General features: G+C 45.6%; 1 protein-coding gene across 1 annotated transcript in view; it reads right to left on the reverse strand.

Annotated features, from left to right (window-relative positions):
• The window catches only part of GABRG3 (gamma-aminobutyric acid type A receptor subunit gamma3), a 566,182-nt gene that overhangs the window by 495,813 nt on the left and 56,271 nt on the right, over positions 1-14,098 (reverse strand). The window contains exon 3 of the mRNA XM_009428671.4: positions 13,586-13,653. Within this exon, the coding sequence (XP_009426946.2) occupies positions 13,586-13,653 (68 nt within the window). The remainder of the gene's footprint in view (positions 1-13,585; positions 13,654-14,098) is intronic.

Raw genomic sequence — 14,098 nt, forward strand, 5'->3', positions numbered from 1 at the left:
CCACCCCATGTGTGTATTTCCCCACCCCATCCAACCCCCAGCAACTCACTCTCCTCTGGACACACCCAGTGACTTGGGAGCAGTCAGCTATGCCCTATGGGAAGCACAGGAGCTGCCTGCCTGCTTGCAATGACCAGCCATTTGATTTGCCTGCTCTGTACCCTGGCTGCATCTCAAGGGCTCTTCAAGGGACAAAGAAGTTACAGTCAGATTGGTTTCTGTGGACGGAAGCCTGGCAGCTCAGCACCTGTCATGGGCCACCCTGAACACAGCAAGTGGAAATGCGTCCTCTGGACCCCCACCTGCCTGGGACACTCACCTCATCCTGACAGGCCCAGCCCTTCTCTGCCATCCCGTGCTGCGAGGCACCACCAACTGCCAAGGTGTGGGCTGAAGGGCAGCTGCCCAGGCCAATGGAGACTTGGGGAAGGTAAGGAAAGGAGAACCAAGAATTAAGTGGGATGGAGGGAGCAGAAAAGGGAAGAAAAGTGTCCCAGCAAGGAGGAACTTCCTGGGAAGATGAAATAAGAGGCAGATTCTCCTCGGTGAGTGGTTGCATAAGTCTAGGGCAGCTCCATAGTAAGATTCCAGGGGCACTAGGGGTGGATGGAACATCAACGCAACCTCAATGGCGGACTGTGGGGTGACAGCGAGGGGTGCCTCCTGCACACCAACAGGGTCTGGTATTTACTTTAGCACAGGCCTCAGGAATACAGTTCTGCCTCATAAAAGACTAGGGAATGCTGACAAAAGAAAGTTCTGTGCTTTCCTGACAACTGCATGCACTGTCAGGAAACAGTGGGTCCTACTTAGAGTTGAGTTGGAAAATGGATTTGGGGGCTGAAGAATCAAATGATGCTGTGAAGCACTCTCTTTGTGGCATCTTCATAACACTTCATGCTTGTGGAGCTGGCAGTCACTGGATTCAGCTTCCTCCCAATGCAGGGATTCCTTACACACAACTGCTGAGCAGCATGCAGGGACCTAAGGCCACTCCGTGGTGCAGCCGGCTAAGAAATGACAGGGCCACCAGGCCGGCTGCACTCCTGTACCTTCCTCTCTTATTCAGTGCAGGAAGCCCAGTGTTCCTGTAGCAGGCAGCCCCATGGTCTTGCTCAGTCTAGCTCCACATCCTGTCCTCAATGTGACAAAGATCCTGTGCTTGGCCAGTCTTTAGTCAGGCCCTGATCCTTCTCCTAGGCCCATTAGCAAGAACCCCAGCTAAGTCAGTCTGGCAAGAATTCCCCACAGAACCATGCTGACATGCTGACCTGCCTTCAGCAGGAACCCCTTTAGGCTGGTTTGGCCAGAACTGCCCGCAGACTTGGCGTCTCCTCTGAGTAACTTTACACCCACTGACCCTCTGCTCCTTGGCCATCAGTGCCCACTCATCCCTGTTGTACTTGTAATGGAGCCCAACCCAGCTCTTCACTGAAGTCTCTTTTTTGCAATAGTCCTGAATAAAATGTGCCATCACTGATTTGATTTCTGCTGGCTCTGCTTTTCTTTGATAAGGCGCCACCTTGCTCATGGCACACATCTCCTCAGGCTCCAGCCGGGAGGGGAGACTGGCACACCTTTCCCTCTCTCAGGAGATCAGTTTCTTCCTGACAGTTCTTTGCTGACATTCCCATGGCCGAGCTCCAGCTCTTCTGCTGTCACTCTGACATCCCCAACTCCCCAACACACTTGCCCCCTACCCTCTGCCTTTCTAGGGCAGGGCTCCCTGCACCCCTGAGAGGCCACACTGCATGGTTCCCATGTGCCCCAGGCCCCGAGAGCTTGGTTGGTCCTGGAGAATATGAGGAGGTCATTCACAAAGTGGGAAAGATATCGACACAGTCTGTGCCACTTTCCCAGCTTTTCAGGCTCTGCCAACCCTAACACAGGGAAGGGAAGCCGGTGGTGTCCAGGAGAAGAGCGTGGTGCCAGGAAAGTGTGGTGAGCAGCACCAGTGTCCACAGGTGGTGGGCACACCTGCCACGGGACAGGAGAGGCAAGAAACTCATCAAACTCCCAGCCTCAGAATTTGATGCCTCAAAAGAATGCCTGGGTTTGGGGAGTAATAAGACCTTGGTACAGAATGACACGACTGAGAGACCATGCAGACATGAAGGAAGGTCGTCCTTCACATTTATGTCCCCTGCACCATGTGACGACACACAGAAAGTACCACAGAAGCAGAGAGCAGCCCTCACCATATGCTGCACCTGCCGGCACCTTGATCTTGGACTTCCCAGTCTTAGAGTTGTGTGCAATAAATGTCTGCAGTATGTAAACTACCCAGTCTAAGGTATTTGTTATAGTGGCCAACCGGACTGAGACGGGGCTGTTCTGGGACTAGTTATGGAGCATGGACCAGGACCCGATCGGGACAGCTCTCGACCTTGCTAAGCAGCTGCACACAGAGGGATGCTGCAGGCTCTTCCCCGCATCTGCTGGCCAGAGCCTGGCTGGGACCCTGCATGCTGGGGACGGGGTGAGGGCAAGGGTGAAATGCAACCTCCCAGGCAAGCAGCAAGTTGGTGGCATGTGGAAAGTAGGAATCTGACAGAGCAGGAGCACCATGATCTCGGACAAACACCGTCACTTTAAACTCCAGCTCCCTTTCTAGACTCCTTCATTTCAAGGAAATCACTTCTCTTCTAACTACCAGCAGCCAGAAAGAGCAGACAGTAAAACACAGATAAGACAGCTCAGGCACAGAGGGAGGTGGGAGGAAAGTCTCTTGAGTAACTGCCAAACTTTGCCCTCATCTAATGGGCCCCAGTAAAACAGTGGCTCTTAATAAGCACCTTCCTTTTCCTTCAGGTGTACTAAGATAGGGAAGCTAAAAGCAGACTCAGGGGATATGCCTGCAGCTGCAGAAAGATGTATGGGAAGAGACACACAACTCTCCCTCCCAGATAAGCACAACAAAGAGACACAGAAGCAGTCCAAGACTCTGATAAACTCTCCCACCCTGAATCCTTACAAACTCTTAGTCTATAAGACAGAGTGCCTCTGACCTAACTTAGCCAGTCGCCCCTCTCAGGTTTATTGAAAATAAACCTGTCCCTGTTGACTGTCGAGCCACCCTTTGTGTTTCTCTCCTGTTTCTTCAATTCTTACAGAATCTCTTATATATGGACAGGACCTGCGAAATGTAGGCTAGGCCTGTGTTAGTGCTAGTGCCGGGCTGCTACGGTAATGCAGCACCACTGCCCGGGGCTCACACAACAAATGTGTTTTCTCTCCGGGTTCTGGAAGGTGGAAGGCCGAGATCAAGGTGTCAGCAGGGCTGGTGCTCTCTGGGGGCTGTGAGGGAGAAGCTGCTCCAGGGCTCTGCCCCGGCTTCTGGTATTTGCTGGTATCTTTGGTGTTCCTTGGCTTATAGAGGATCACCCTGATCTCTGTCTCCTTCTTCACCTGGCGTTCTCCCTGTGAGTGTGTGAGTCGTTTCCAAATCTCCCTTCTTCATAAGGACATCAGTCATACTGCAGTAGGGGCCACCCTTCTCCAGAATGACTTTAATGAATTACATCTGCAATGACTCTATTTCCAAATAAAGTCACATTCTAAGGAACTGGAGGATGAGACTCAACCTATACCTTTTGTGGGGGACATAATTCAACATATGAAAGGCTCCGTCAACAAGATTCATAGCTGTATTCTACCGTCTCCAAGGAACTGAGGTCAGGGAAGGCTGGCTTTTCAACCCCTCACATAGTCAGTGTACGGCATTATTAGTATTATTATTATTTTTGAGACGGAGTCTTGTTCTGTCGCCCAGCCTGGAGTGTAATGGTGCTATCTCAGCTCACTGCAACCTCCACCTCCCAGGTTCAAGCGATTCTCCTGCCTCAGCCTCCTGAGTAGCTGGGATTACAGGTGCATGCCACGAAGCCCAGCTAATTTTTGTATTTCTAGTAGAGACGGTGTTTCACCATGTTGGTCAGGCTGGTCTCCAACTCCTGACCTCATGATCCGCCCGCCTCAGCTTCCCAAGTCCTGGGATTATAGGCATGAGCCACCGCGCCCGGCCGGCATTTAAAAGTGAAACACTTTACACAATTTCCCTGCTTCCTACCTTGCATAGGCTTCTTCCAGAGCCCAGAACAAAACGCAGGCCCCTCACACTGGTCTGCAGGGCTCCCCTGTGATCTGGCGCCTAGGAGCTCTCATGTCGAAGCTTCCTCCCCTCTCCTGCCCGGCCCAAATTCTATGCAAGGAAACCTTCACGCGGTGGCCACACCCAGGAGTTTAACTTCTTTATAAAACTGTCCACAATTTGAAATAACAGTGTACATGTTTGTTTATTCGATGTCTTACCTCAAATAAACTGAAGACTCATGAACACCACAGCTTTATTAATTCCCTTCACTGCTGTGTTCCCATTACCTGCTTCAGCATCTTGCACATAGCAGGTGCTCAGCCATATTTATTGGATTAGCAAATGCTGTTAGGATGTGAGTCACCCTTGACTTCTCCCACTGTCTTGGAGGTTATATTTCTCAAATCCACAGCCTCTTCTACAGCCCATTGCAAATCTTCAGACTCAGAACTCACCATTTCTCACCCTGGAATTTCACATTTCCCCTCACATCTGTGTAACTCAGCCTTTCCAGCCCCCACCGCCATTCTCCACAGTGCTGCCCAAGGGGCTTCTGTGAAAGATGCACATCAGCACCCACCACAGGGCCCCATAACAGTGCCTCGTCCTGTCCTTCCCCAATCCTGCTGTCCACGCACACTCAGCTGTGGCAAGCTCCACGTGGCTCCCTGTCTCTAGGCAAGTGGGGCCTGTGCAGGGGCTTGCAGCAAACCTGTCAAGGTAAAGCGGGAGAGTTTCTTCAAATGTGCTAATAGGGGGCCCAACCCAACAGCCCCACCTTTTCACAAAAGGAGTTTTGTGGAACATAAAGATGGTGCTCTTGTCAGAGGTACATTATGTAGCTCACATTGTGAAGAATGAGGAAAATCAATTGTGAAATATCCAATCGAAGTGCAAGAGTTCAAGATGAAAGGAAAATAAGAAGCTATTCACACATTTGAAGAAGTCAGTGCATGAGATCGCTGCTAACAAAGATCCAGTGTCTTATCATGATTACCGACATCTCAATGTCCCTAAATCACTGAAAAGTTCCCATTCACTCCTACAATGGACAACACCCCATCCTACTAGGTGGCATCTCTAATGACATTTTGTATAAAATGGTGACAAGTTCTAAGACACCCGAGGACAGAGAAAAGAGGACACAGAGTGTGAGTTTAAAATTAAGCAGTTTTACATGTCAGACATGCCTTTTAGCCAAGCCCACCCGGGTTCCCTTCTTCTTCCAGGGATGGAGACATGTGCATGGTGGTCCTTTCATCTTCCAGACGGACGGCCTGTGAACTCTCAGAGGAGTCTCCTAAGCTGCGTCGCTCCATTACCTGTGAGCTCAGGTGCTGACAGCCATGGCCTCATAGGTTTAATGTCAGGATTACATCCTCAAAACAGCAGAAGCCCTGGACACAGTGTTAGCTAAGACTACTGAAGCAAAAGAAGCCTATTAACTAAGGAAATTGTGAACTGAAGACAGTAGTGTGCAGGCATGTAGAGCAGGATGTGTTTACACACAAAAACAGACTAGCGGGCATGCATGTGAGAGGCAGAGGGAGACAAGGACTGTTATCCATTCACTCACTTGACACATATTTACAAGGGCCTCTGGACTGGATGCTTGGGGTAAGTAAGTGACCAAAAAGACATGTGGGCCTTGGTCCAGGGCTCATGGGCATCTGCCACACAAAACTCGATGGATCTCAGGCTCGAAAGCCTTTAAGTGTCATCTTCTTTTTTGTCCTTGGAGATTTTTTTTTTAATTTGCAGAGATCATTCCCACAAAGCTTGTGTGGCTCCTCCAGGCTATTCTCTATTGTTTTACTTACTAACATGTATACCTTAAATATTATTGTTCCTATTGTTATTAGTGTGGAAAGAGTTATTCTTCCAGTGATGAAACAAATCTTGAACACACACACTTAATGTGCAAAGGTATTATTTTTCACTTCTTTTTTTAAATGAAACAAAACAAATAAATAACACACTGACCACGTGGCCATGGGCAGACTTCTTAATTTGCCCCAACATAAAATGAGAGCATTAAGAGAACTGGCCCTGAGTTACATGCGTGGCCTGAATCTTCAGTGATGGACTATTCTCTAACTCTGCAGAAAGAGGACAACAGGACATCCACAAAGCCAGAGGAGATGTATGCTTTTAGAGAATAGAAAACATCAAATTAAGGCATCAACACAGGCATATACGTTTTCATACAGGGTAAGCTGTGTATGCTTTTCATATGGAGAAGTCATGGTGAGTTAGCTGGTATCCCTCACATTTTAAGGTGGATGACAATGATCTGGAGATCCTGTTAAAATGCAGATTCTGATTCAAGGAGATCTGGGGTTTGGCATGATTCTCTGCATTTCTAAGAAGCTTGCCAGTAATGCCAATTCCTCAGGTCCAAAGGCCATGAACACTGAGGGGAGAATTCACGGATGACATGAAACTGAAAGTGTCACAAAATTTACAGGTTGTAATATAATAGCAAGAATAGCAACAAACAATCCTTTTGAACATTTACTATATACTATATTAATGCATAAAACCACAAAAAATCTATGACAGCAATAAAATTTTTTCATTTTTCAAGTGGAAAATGAAATATTGTTCATTTTATAACATAATATTAAAACCACATATAAGACCATCATCCTCTTAAACAACTGAAAAGGGCCACATGCTTTTTTCATCTAAAGCTAATATTGCTAAAAGAAATACATAATTCGTATCCCTTAGTGTCGTTCAAAGCATCATTATTTTATAGAAAAAACCTGAAAACAATGGACCCTAGAAAATCCTCTTATTCGCTAACCTGAAGGCAGTTCAGGAGGTTACCAAAGCAACAACAACAAAAATCTCCCAGTCAGATTGTATCTGCTTTGACTCTGCTCCAACTTACTTCCTTGCTAGCTATCCAGAATCAATCCTTATTCCACCTAAACTTAAATTTCCAAATCAAGGATGCATGGCTAGGATGGGATACATTGCAGTAGACTGGCACCCTCACTAAGAGCAAGCGAGAAAGCTAAGCAAAAATCCATCTGAAGAAGCCAAAACAGAGGCAGCAGGCTCACCATGGTAAACATTTCCTGCACGCCACTTCCCCCGAGAACTTGTCTTCTGCTGACAGGGCACGTAATGTGAAAACCTGGACAGAGAGAATAAAGAACCCAGGAGAGCTTGAGGGAAAAACTGGCCAAGGAGTCAAAAAAGGAGGGGCCACAATTTCAGGGAATATGAATGTCAGAGAAGAAAGCCAACCAATACTGGTTATCTCCTCGACACATTTACTGACTAAGTTGTACAACATAAGAGGTTAAAAAACAATTGTAAAAATGGCTTAAAAAGAAGGGCTGTATTTTCAGCCATTTTTTGGTGTTGACACATTCCAGGCCCTCAGTTGGGACCTCTGGGGAATGATGCAGAAAGGCAGGGGAACCAGAGTCCAGTGGAGCCTCTGCAAGACTGCAGGTCAGCCCCATGCCAGCTCAGACCTACAGAGAGGCAAGGGAAAAACCACTCAATGCCTCTACAAATCTTTGTACACAATGAAAACTGCCAGGTGATATGGTTTAGATGTTTCATCCCCTCCAAATCTCATGTTAAAATGTGATTCCCTTGTTGGATGTGGGGTCTGGTGGGAGGTGTTTGCATCATAGACATGGATCCCTCATGAATGGGTTAGTGCTGTGCTCATGGTAATGAGTGAGTTCTCACTGTTAGTTCACAAGAGATCTGGTTGTTTAAAAGAGGCTGGCACCTCCTCCCTCTCTCTCTTGCTCCCTCTCACCATTGACAAGCTGGCTCCCCCTTCACCTCTGCCATGATTGGAAGCTTCCTGAGGCTCTCATCAGAAGCAGATGCTGGTGCCACGCTTGTACAGCCAGCAGAACTGTGAACCAAATAAACCTCTTTTCTTTATAAATTACCCAGTCTCAGATATTCCTTTAAAGCAATACAAACAGACTAATACATCAGGCATACCAAGTAATAGAAAGAAGCAAGAAAACAGACATTAGAAATGGAACCAGAGATGGCAGAAGGGACTTCATGGTTAATGTGTTCCAGAAAACAGATTGCAAGATGGAGAATCTCACCAGAGAACTAACATATGTTAGAAAGAATAAAATTAAAATTTTCGAACAGAAAACATAATAACTGAAATCAAGAACTCAATAGACAGCTTCAAAACGTCACAGAACAGAGATGAAGAGTGACTTCATATGCCAAAAGATGGAGTGCAAAGGAAGAAATAAAAAACAGCACAAGTATAAAAGCAAGTGGGACCTGGGAGAAGCATGTAACCTTCACATGACCAGAGTCCTAGGACGGTGCCAAAACAATATTTAAGAAATAATGGCCACTCTTTTTCAAACACTGCTGAAAGTTATCGAACTACAGATGCAAAAACTGCTATGAACTTTACACAGGAGAAATGCAAAGAAAAACAAAACAAGGTCAGGGGCACCATGGTGCTTCAGCTGTCACTTATTTTAAACTTTCCTGAGCTTAGATGACTCCAAAAGACTTCCACAAAGCAATAGATCATCCTCCAGTAATGACCAAATGGAATTTACCTTCCACAGGCCCTAATCAGGACTTGGTATCCTGACTTCACTTCTTAAAGCTTCAGCCACAAGTGGAATGGAGCAGAGATAGGGTTGAGAGGCCTCATGTGTTCTTTATGGTTTCTCTGGCTGCATGTCATCTTTTCAGTTTTAAATGTGTAGGTGATCTATCATATAGTATAATTTGGTGATGTTGGGCCTGTCCCACAATCCACAGAGCCATCCCATCAATTTCTGGTAACACATGGTCACACTACAGTCACATCACGGTGGCTCACTACAAGTCTTAGATTTCCTCAGATGAATTAGTATCAGTGCTTTTTAAAACGAAGGAAAAAAAGCCATCCTACAAGGCTGACTATTGTATAATTTGAAGTATGTGACACTTAGGAAAAAGCAAAACTATGGAAACAGTAAAAATATCAGTGGTTGCCAGCGTCTGGGGATAGGAAGGGATAAACAGGTGGAGCACAGAGGATTTAAGGGCAGTGCCACTGTTCTTAAGATACTATAGTGGCAGATACATGGCATTAGACATTTGTCGAAATCCATAAAATAAACAACACCAAGAGTGAATCCTAATGTAAGCCATAGGCTTTGCATGATAAAGATGGATTAAGGTGCATTCATTCATTGTAACAAATACACTAATGCAAGATGTTAATAATAATGTGTTATGTGTTGTGTGTGTGTGTGTGTGTCTGTGTGTGTGTAGAGGAAAATATATAGGGGAACTCTACTTTCTGCTCAATTTTTATGTAAACCTAAAAATGCTCAAAAAATAAAATTTATTAATTTAATTCTTTAAAAAAAACACAGAAAAGTAATCCTAACACTGAGCCTTTTATGTCTATATTAAGGCTGTGACCCTACAGGTATGTACAGCTGCTGTGTGTCCACATTGACTAGGAAACAAAGCCAGGGCTTTGTTGCCAAGCAGGTCACACTCAGAACCTTGCTCTAAGATGTCTTCCACAAGCTTCCACTTACTGGACACAAACAAGCAGGAAGGTCAATATCTTCTCCACTATGGTCTTGTGAAGATTAAAGGATTCGGGGTCAATAGCACAGAGTAAGTGTCAGAACATTGGTTTTCTTCTTTGCTTTCCTAAAAGGCTGCTTGAAGTGGATATTCTCAAAAATAAACTCACAAGCCCCCTTGCATGCAGCTTTCCTGGTGTGGAAACAAACCACGCACACTTTCTTTGATGAATGCTACACATTTAGGTATGTTGCAGCGACAAAGGCAGAGGATGCTGTGAAAGCTTCATGTAGAGGAACATTCCCGTGGTCCCGTTTCTAATCTCGATAACTAGAAAAAGCATAAACAGCTCCAGGATAAACAAGACAAAGATAATCTATTAAACAATAGATTGAGACACAACTTCATTTCCACTCCACAGAAGGAATGGCTGAGGCGGAGTCTTCAGTGTTAATAATATCAATAAAAGGCAGAAAGTGTGAAAGAAGGAGGAGGAAGAAGAGGAAGGAGAAAGTGAAATAGTCATTGTTCCCTGTTTCATTGATTGTTAAATGACTCTTTGGACAAGAAGCCATAATTTTACCAGGCTTTACCTTTACGGTCAAACCCCCAATACAAATTTACATCCTTAAACCCTGTCTGCATCTCTAAATTGTGCTTCTTCTCATCTTGTATTCTTTGATTGTTTTAGTCTTTCTTATATTCTTTTTTATTGCTAACTCAATCCCCAATACCCACCTACACCGTCAGTTCTCTACTTTAAAATTTCTATTATTTTTCCTAAGATCTGTGTTTCATTTTTAAGCCCTTTACTTCTTTTAGAATTGCGTTGTTTGGTTTCACAGACATAGCGGGTCTACGTGATGCACTCGGCAATGTGAGATGCCCTTATCATTCTAGCATCCCAGCAAAGCATTCCCAGCGCAAAGGTAAGAAACATTCTTCCAGAAGTGGTCCCCGAGGCCCCTGCCTCCTGAGGGCTTTGAAACTTCCCTCAGGCCAGCCAGAGCCTGCCAGCTCGGGGCTGCTTAGAAGGGAACCTACCTCCACTCTGGCACTCAGCTCATCCACAGACTTGCCCCACCAAAGCAGGCCTTGGTTCGTCGTGTCTCACCTTCACCCAGCACAATGCCTCACATTAGTCGGATGGCAAATGTGCGTGAAGGAACAGAGAGAGACACACAGCAACTCACCCAAGGAGAACATGGGAATTAAACATGTAAATGTGTGTGTGTGTGCGTGTGTGTGTGCGCGCCTGTGTGTGTATGTGTGATGCATGTGTGCCTGTGTGTGTGCACGAGTGTGTGCATGTGTGCATGCGTGTGTGTGTGTGCATTTTAAACAAATCCTTGCCTGCCCTCTATGCTTTGCTGAGCCGAGGTAGGCTAGTAGTATGTTGTGTCTTCCTCAGGAAATCAGACTCCAGAATGGCCTAGACAGTGCCATCCCTGCTGAGCGCTGACTGCGGCCTCGGCGCTGTTTGCAGAGGAAAGCACTTGCTAGCATTCGGCTTCCCCAGGGCTGCGTGCCAGCTGCTTCCGACTCACACAGCAGCAGGCAGCCACACAGGCTCTCCACCCCTTCAGTAGGGTAGACAGCCATGCTAGAAAGAAAACCAACTGGACTAAGTGAAGTTTCAAAATATTCAGGGCAAGTTTTACAAATGAGAGAGTTAATAGAAAATAGCTTTCTACTCCACATCCTGCCACAGCTCAGCCTCGGAAACCTGCTGTGTCAGCCTCCAGATGAGCAGGACGCTGGTGCACACGTGTTCTTCTCCGGGGCCCAAGGCTTACAATGCCCCCGGCCGTTCTAAGGTCGTTTCTCACCCCACAGGGAAGGATCAGAGTTCATGATTTCAAGTCCCTAATGTGAGCTCTGCATCATCATGTAGTTTTTGTTTTTTTTTTCAGGGAGAGAGGGGTCTGACTAGCGATCTTACTGGATTTTTTTTTTTTTTTTTTTTTGAGATGAAGTCTAGCTCTGTCACCCAGGCTGGAGTACAGTGGCTCAATCTTGGCTCACTGCAACCTCCGCCTCCTGGATTCAAGCGATTCTTCTGCCTCAGCCTCTCGAGTAGCTGAGACTACAGGCGCCTGCCACCATGCCCAGCTGATTTTTTATATTTTTAGTAGAGACAGGGTTTCATCACGTTGACCAGGCTGGTCTTGAACTCCTGACCTTGTGATCTGCCTGCCTCAGCCTCCCAAAGTGCTGGGATTACAGGCGTGAGCCACTGTGCCCGGCCTGGATTTGAACTAATCTCATGAAATATGACCTGCTCAGATCTCTGATGGGAAAAGGTTTTCACAGTTTCCAAACACAGGGATCTGTTTTGGATGAAGAGAAGGCTGAGGTCCGACACTTAACTGCAGCTTCAGGGCCTTGGTCACAGCTGCCCCCACGTGCCCCTCCAGGCATCTCTCCACACATCACTCCCTCGTCCCCAGCTGTGTGACGCACTCTGTCCCCCTGTGTTACTAAGGACCTTCAAACTTTATCCCACCTAGCAAACTCTTGCCTATCCGTCAACTTTCAGATGAACAGGACCTCACTGGAGAAGTCCCTTCCACTCCTGCAGCAGGGCCGTATCACCCTGAAGGAGCCTGTCACTCACTCGGCCTTCTCTGCAGCCCGTGATTTCCATATGAAAATTCCCGTCTATTCCAATAACAAAGCCTAACACGAGGCACAAAGTAAATTCTAAAGTTAAAGGCCTGCAGGAAAATCCCTCTATATGCAAATGCAATTGACTTCCTGCAATAATTCTGTAACCATATATCCAGGAAGGCACTTCTTCTTTGAGTGTTAGACATAAATACATGTTAGACATAAAGGTGTTGAATAAACGGTTGTGGAACAAATGCAAGAAAATAAAACTCCAGAACAAGAAACATACATAAGAAAGGGTTACTCTAAGCAGTCAGCTGAATAATGATGTATCAGGAAAAGGGAATATTACACTCACGACTTGATTTTAATATACAGCCATCTGCAGCACATAGGTTGTGTGAAATAATTCTCCTTTATTCATTCCACTTCTTTGCTCCAGTTTAGGGATGATATGGAGATTTTTTAAGTGAATCACCCACAAATATAACTTTACCCCTGCATGGAACCCTTATATCACCAGAGAAAAGAACACTTTTAAAATCTGGCAATGAAAAGAAACGATTTTGCTACTAATTTTGGAGGGGTTATTTCCACCCACAGAACACTGCAATGAAAAGAAGAAATTTAAGTCAGCATTTTGGCAATTCCCCTCCCTCGGCCTCACGTCTCCCCAAATCAGGAGCAAATGTGCAGCAGGGAGCACAGGCAGGACCTCCGCAGGCAGGAGCTCCTGACAACGCTTGAGGCTGCAATAGACAGGCCTGCTTGGGGATCCTAGGTAGTCCTGTTAACCCCTTGCTGGCAGGTGGACTGTGGCCTTCAGCCCACCACAGAAGGCTCTCACCCTAACGTATTTCAATACCCCCCCACTCGCTTCATAGCCAGGCACTTTTGCACAGGGAAGGGCTTCTTTCACATCCAATAGTTCTTGAGCTGAATTTGCTTATAAGCCTGTGGGAATACCCTACTCGGGGAAAGCACATATTTGATCCCATACTAAAAAGCAGAGGCAGTTTATTTACTCTCAAAGTCCAAACTGAAGACAAAAGTATAATCTGAGTGATCTCGAATCCTTTCCTAAGAAACACTATAAAAGACAGGTCTCTTGGATGTTGAAAGAAGAAACTAAAAGTGGAAATGCTACTACCATCACAAGCTATCTTTCTTCATTGTTTTTTTTACCATTTTCAATATTCCAATAAGTGTTACAGATTTAAGAAGTCAGTGTGAGTTTTAAACCTGCATGATAAATCTCAAACAGAAATCCACAATGAGAATGTAACAAGAAGAGGTGCAACAGCCGTTAGATCAGAAAATAAAGGAGCTTCTTACCATGTTTATTGATGACACAGGACCAATGCTGTTAACATAAATGTCAACGTCAATTACGGTCGGTTTTACTGTGGAGAAAAATACATGTATGTTAATACTTCGTGCCAGAGAAAGACAGAGGAGAGCACATTCAAGTCCTAAAGTCTCATACATAGCATCACAAGGACATGGTGGAAACACACATGAGCAGGGCTTTCTTTGGGACTTCTCTTGTAATTATAATTCAAGCCCTGCCTGCCTTTCTTTTCAAAATTCTCGAAGGATGAGAGATTCTTACTTGTATCTTTTCAGTTCTATCTAGGAAAATAGAATATTTATACACTGCAATTTGCCAGTCATAGAAGACTATAAAGATATACCGTAACGTTACTTAAGCTGATTTTTATGGCAAAGATAGGAGATACAAGGTGAGCTACTGCATGAGTAATTTAATGTCAAAGTTTTGCTATAAAACTCAACACAAGAGAGGCGCAATGTCAGTGACGTTGTTGGGTTATGTGTCCACCACATAGC

Source organism: Pan troglodytes, chromosome 16, assembly GCF_028858775.2.
Source record: "Pan troglodytes isolate AG18354 chromosome 16, NHGRI_mPanTro3-v2.0_pri, whole genome shotgun sequence".
Taxonomy (NCBI): domain Eukaryota; kingdom Metazoa; phylum Chordata; class Mammalia; order Primates; family Hominidae; genus Pan; species Pan troglodytes.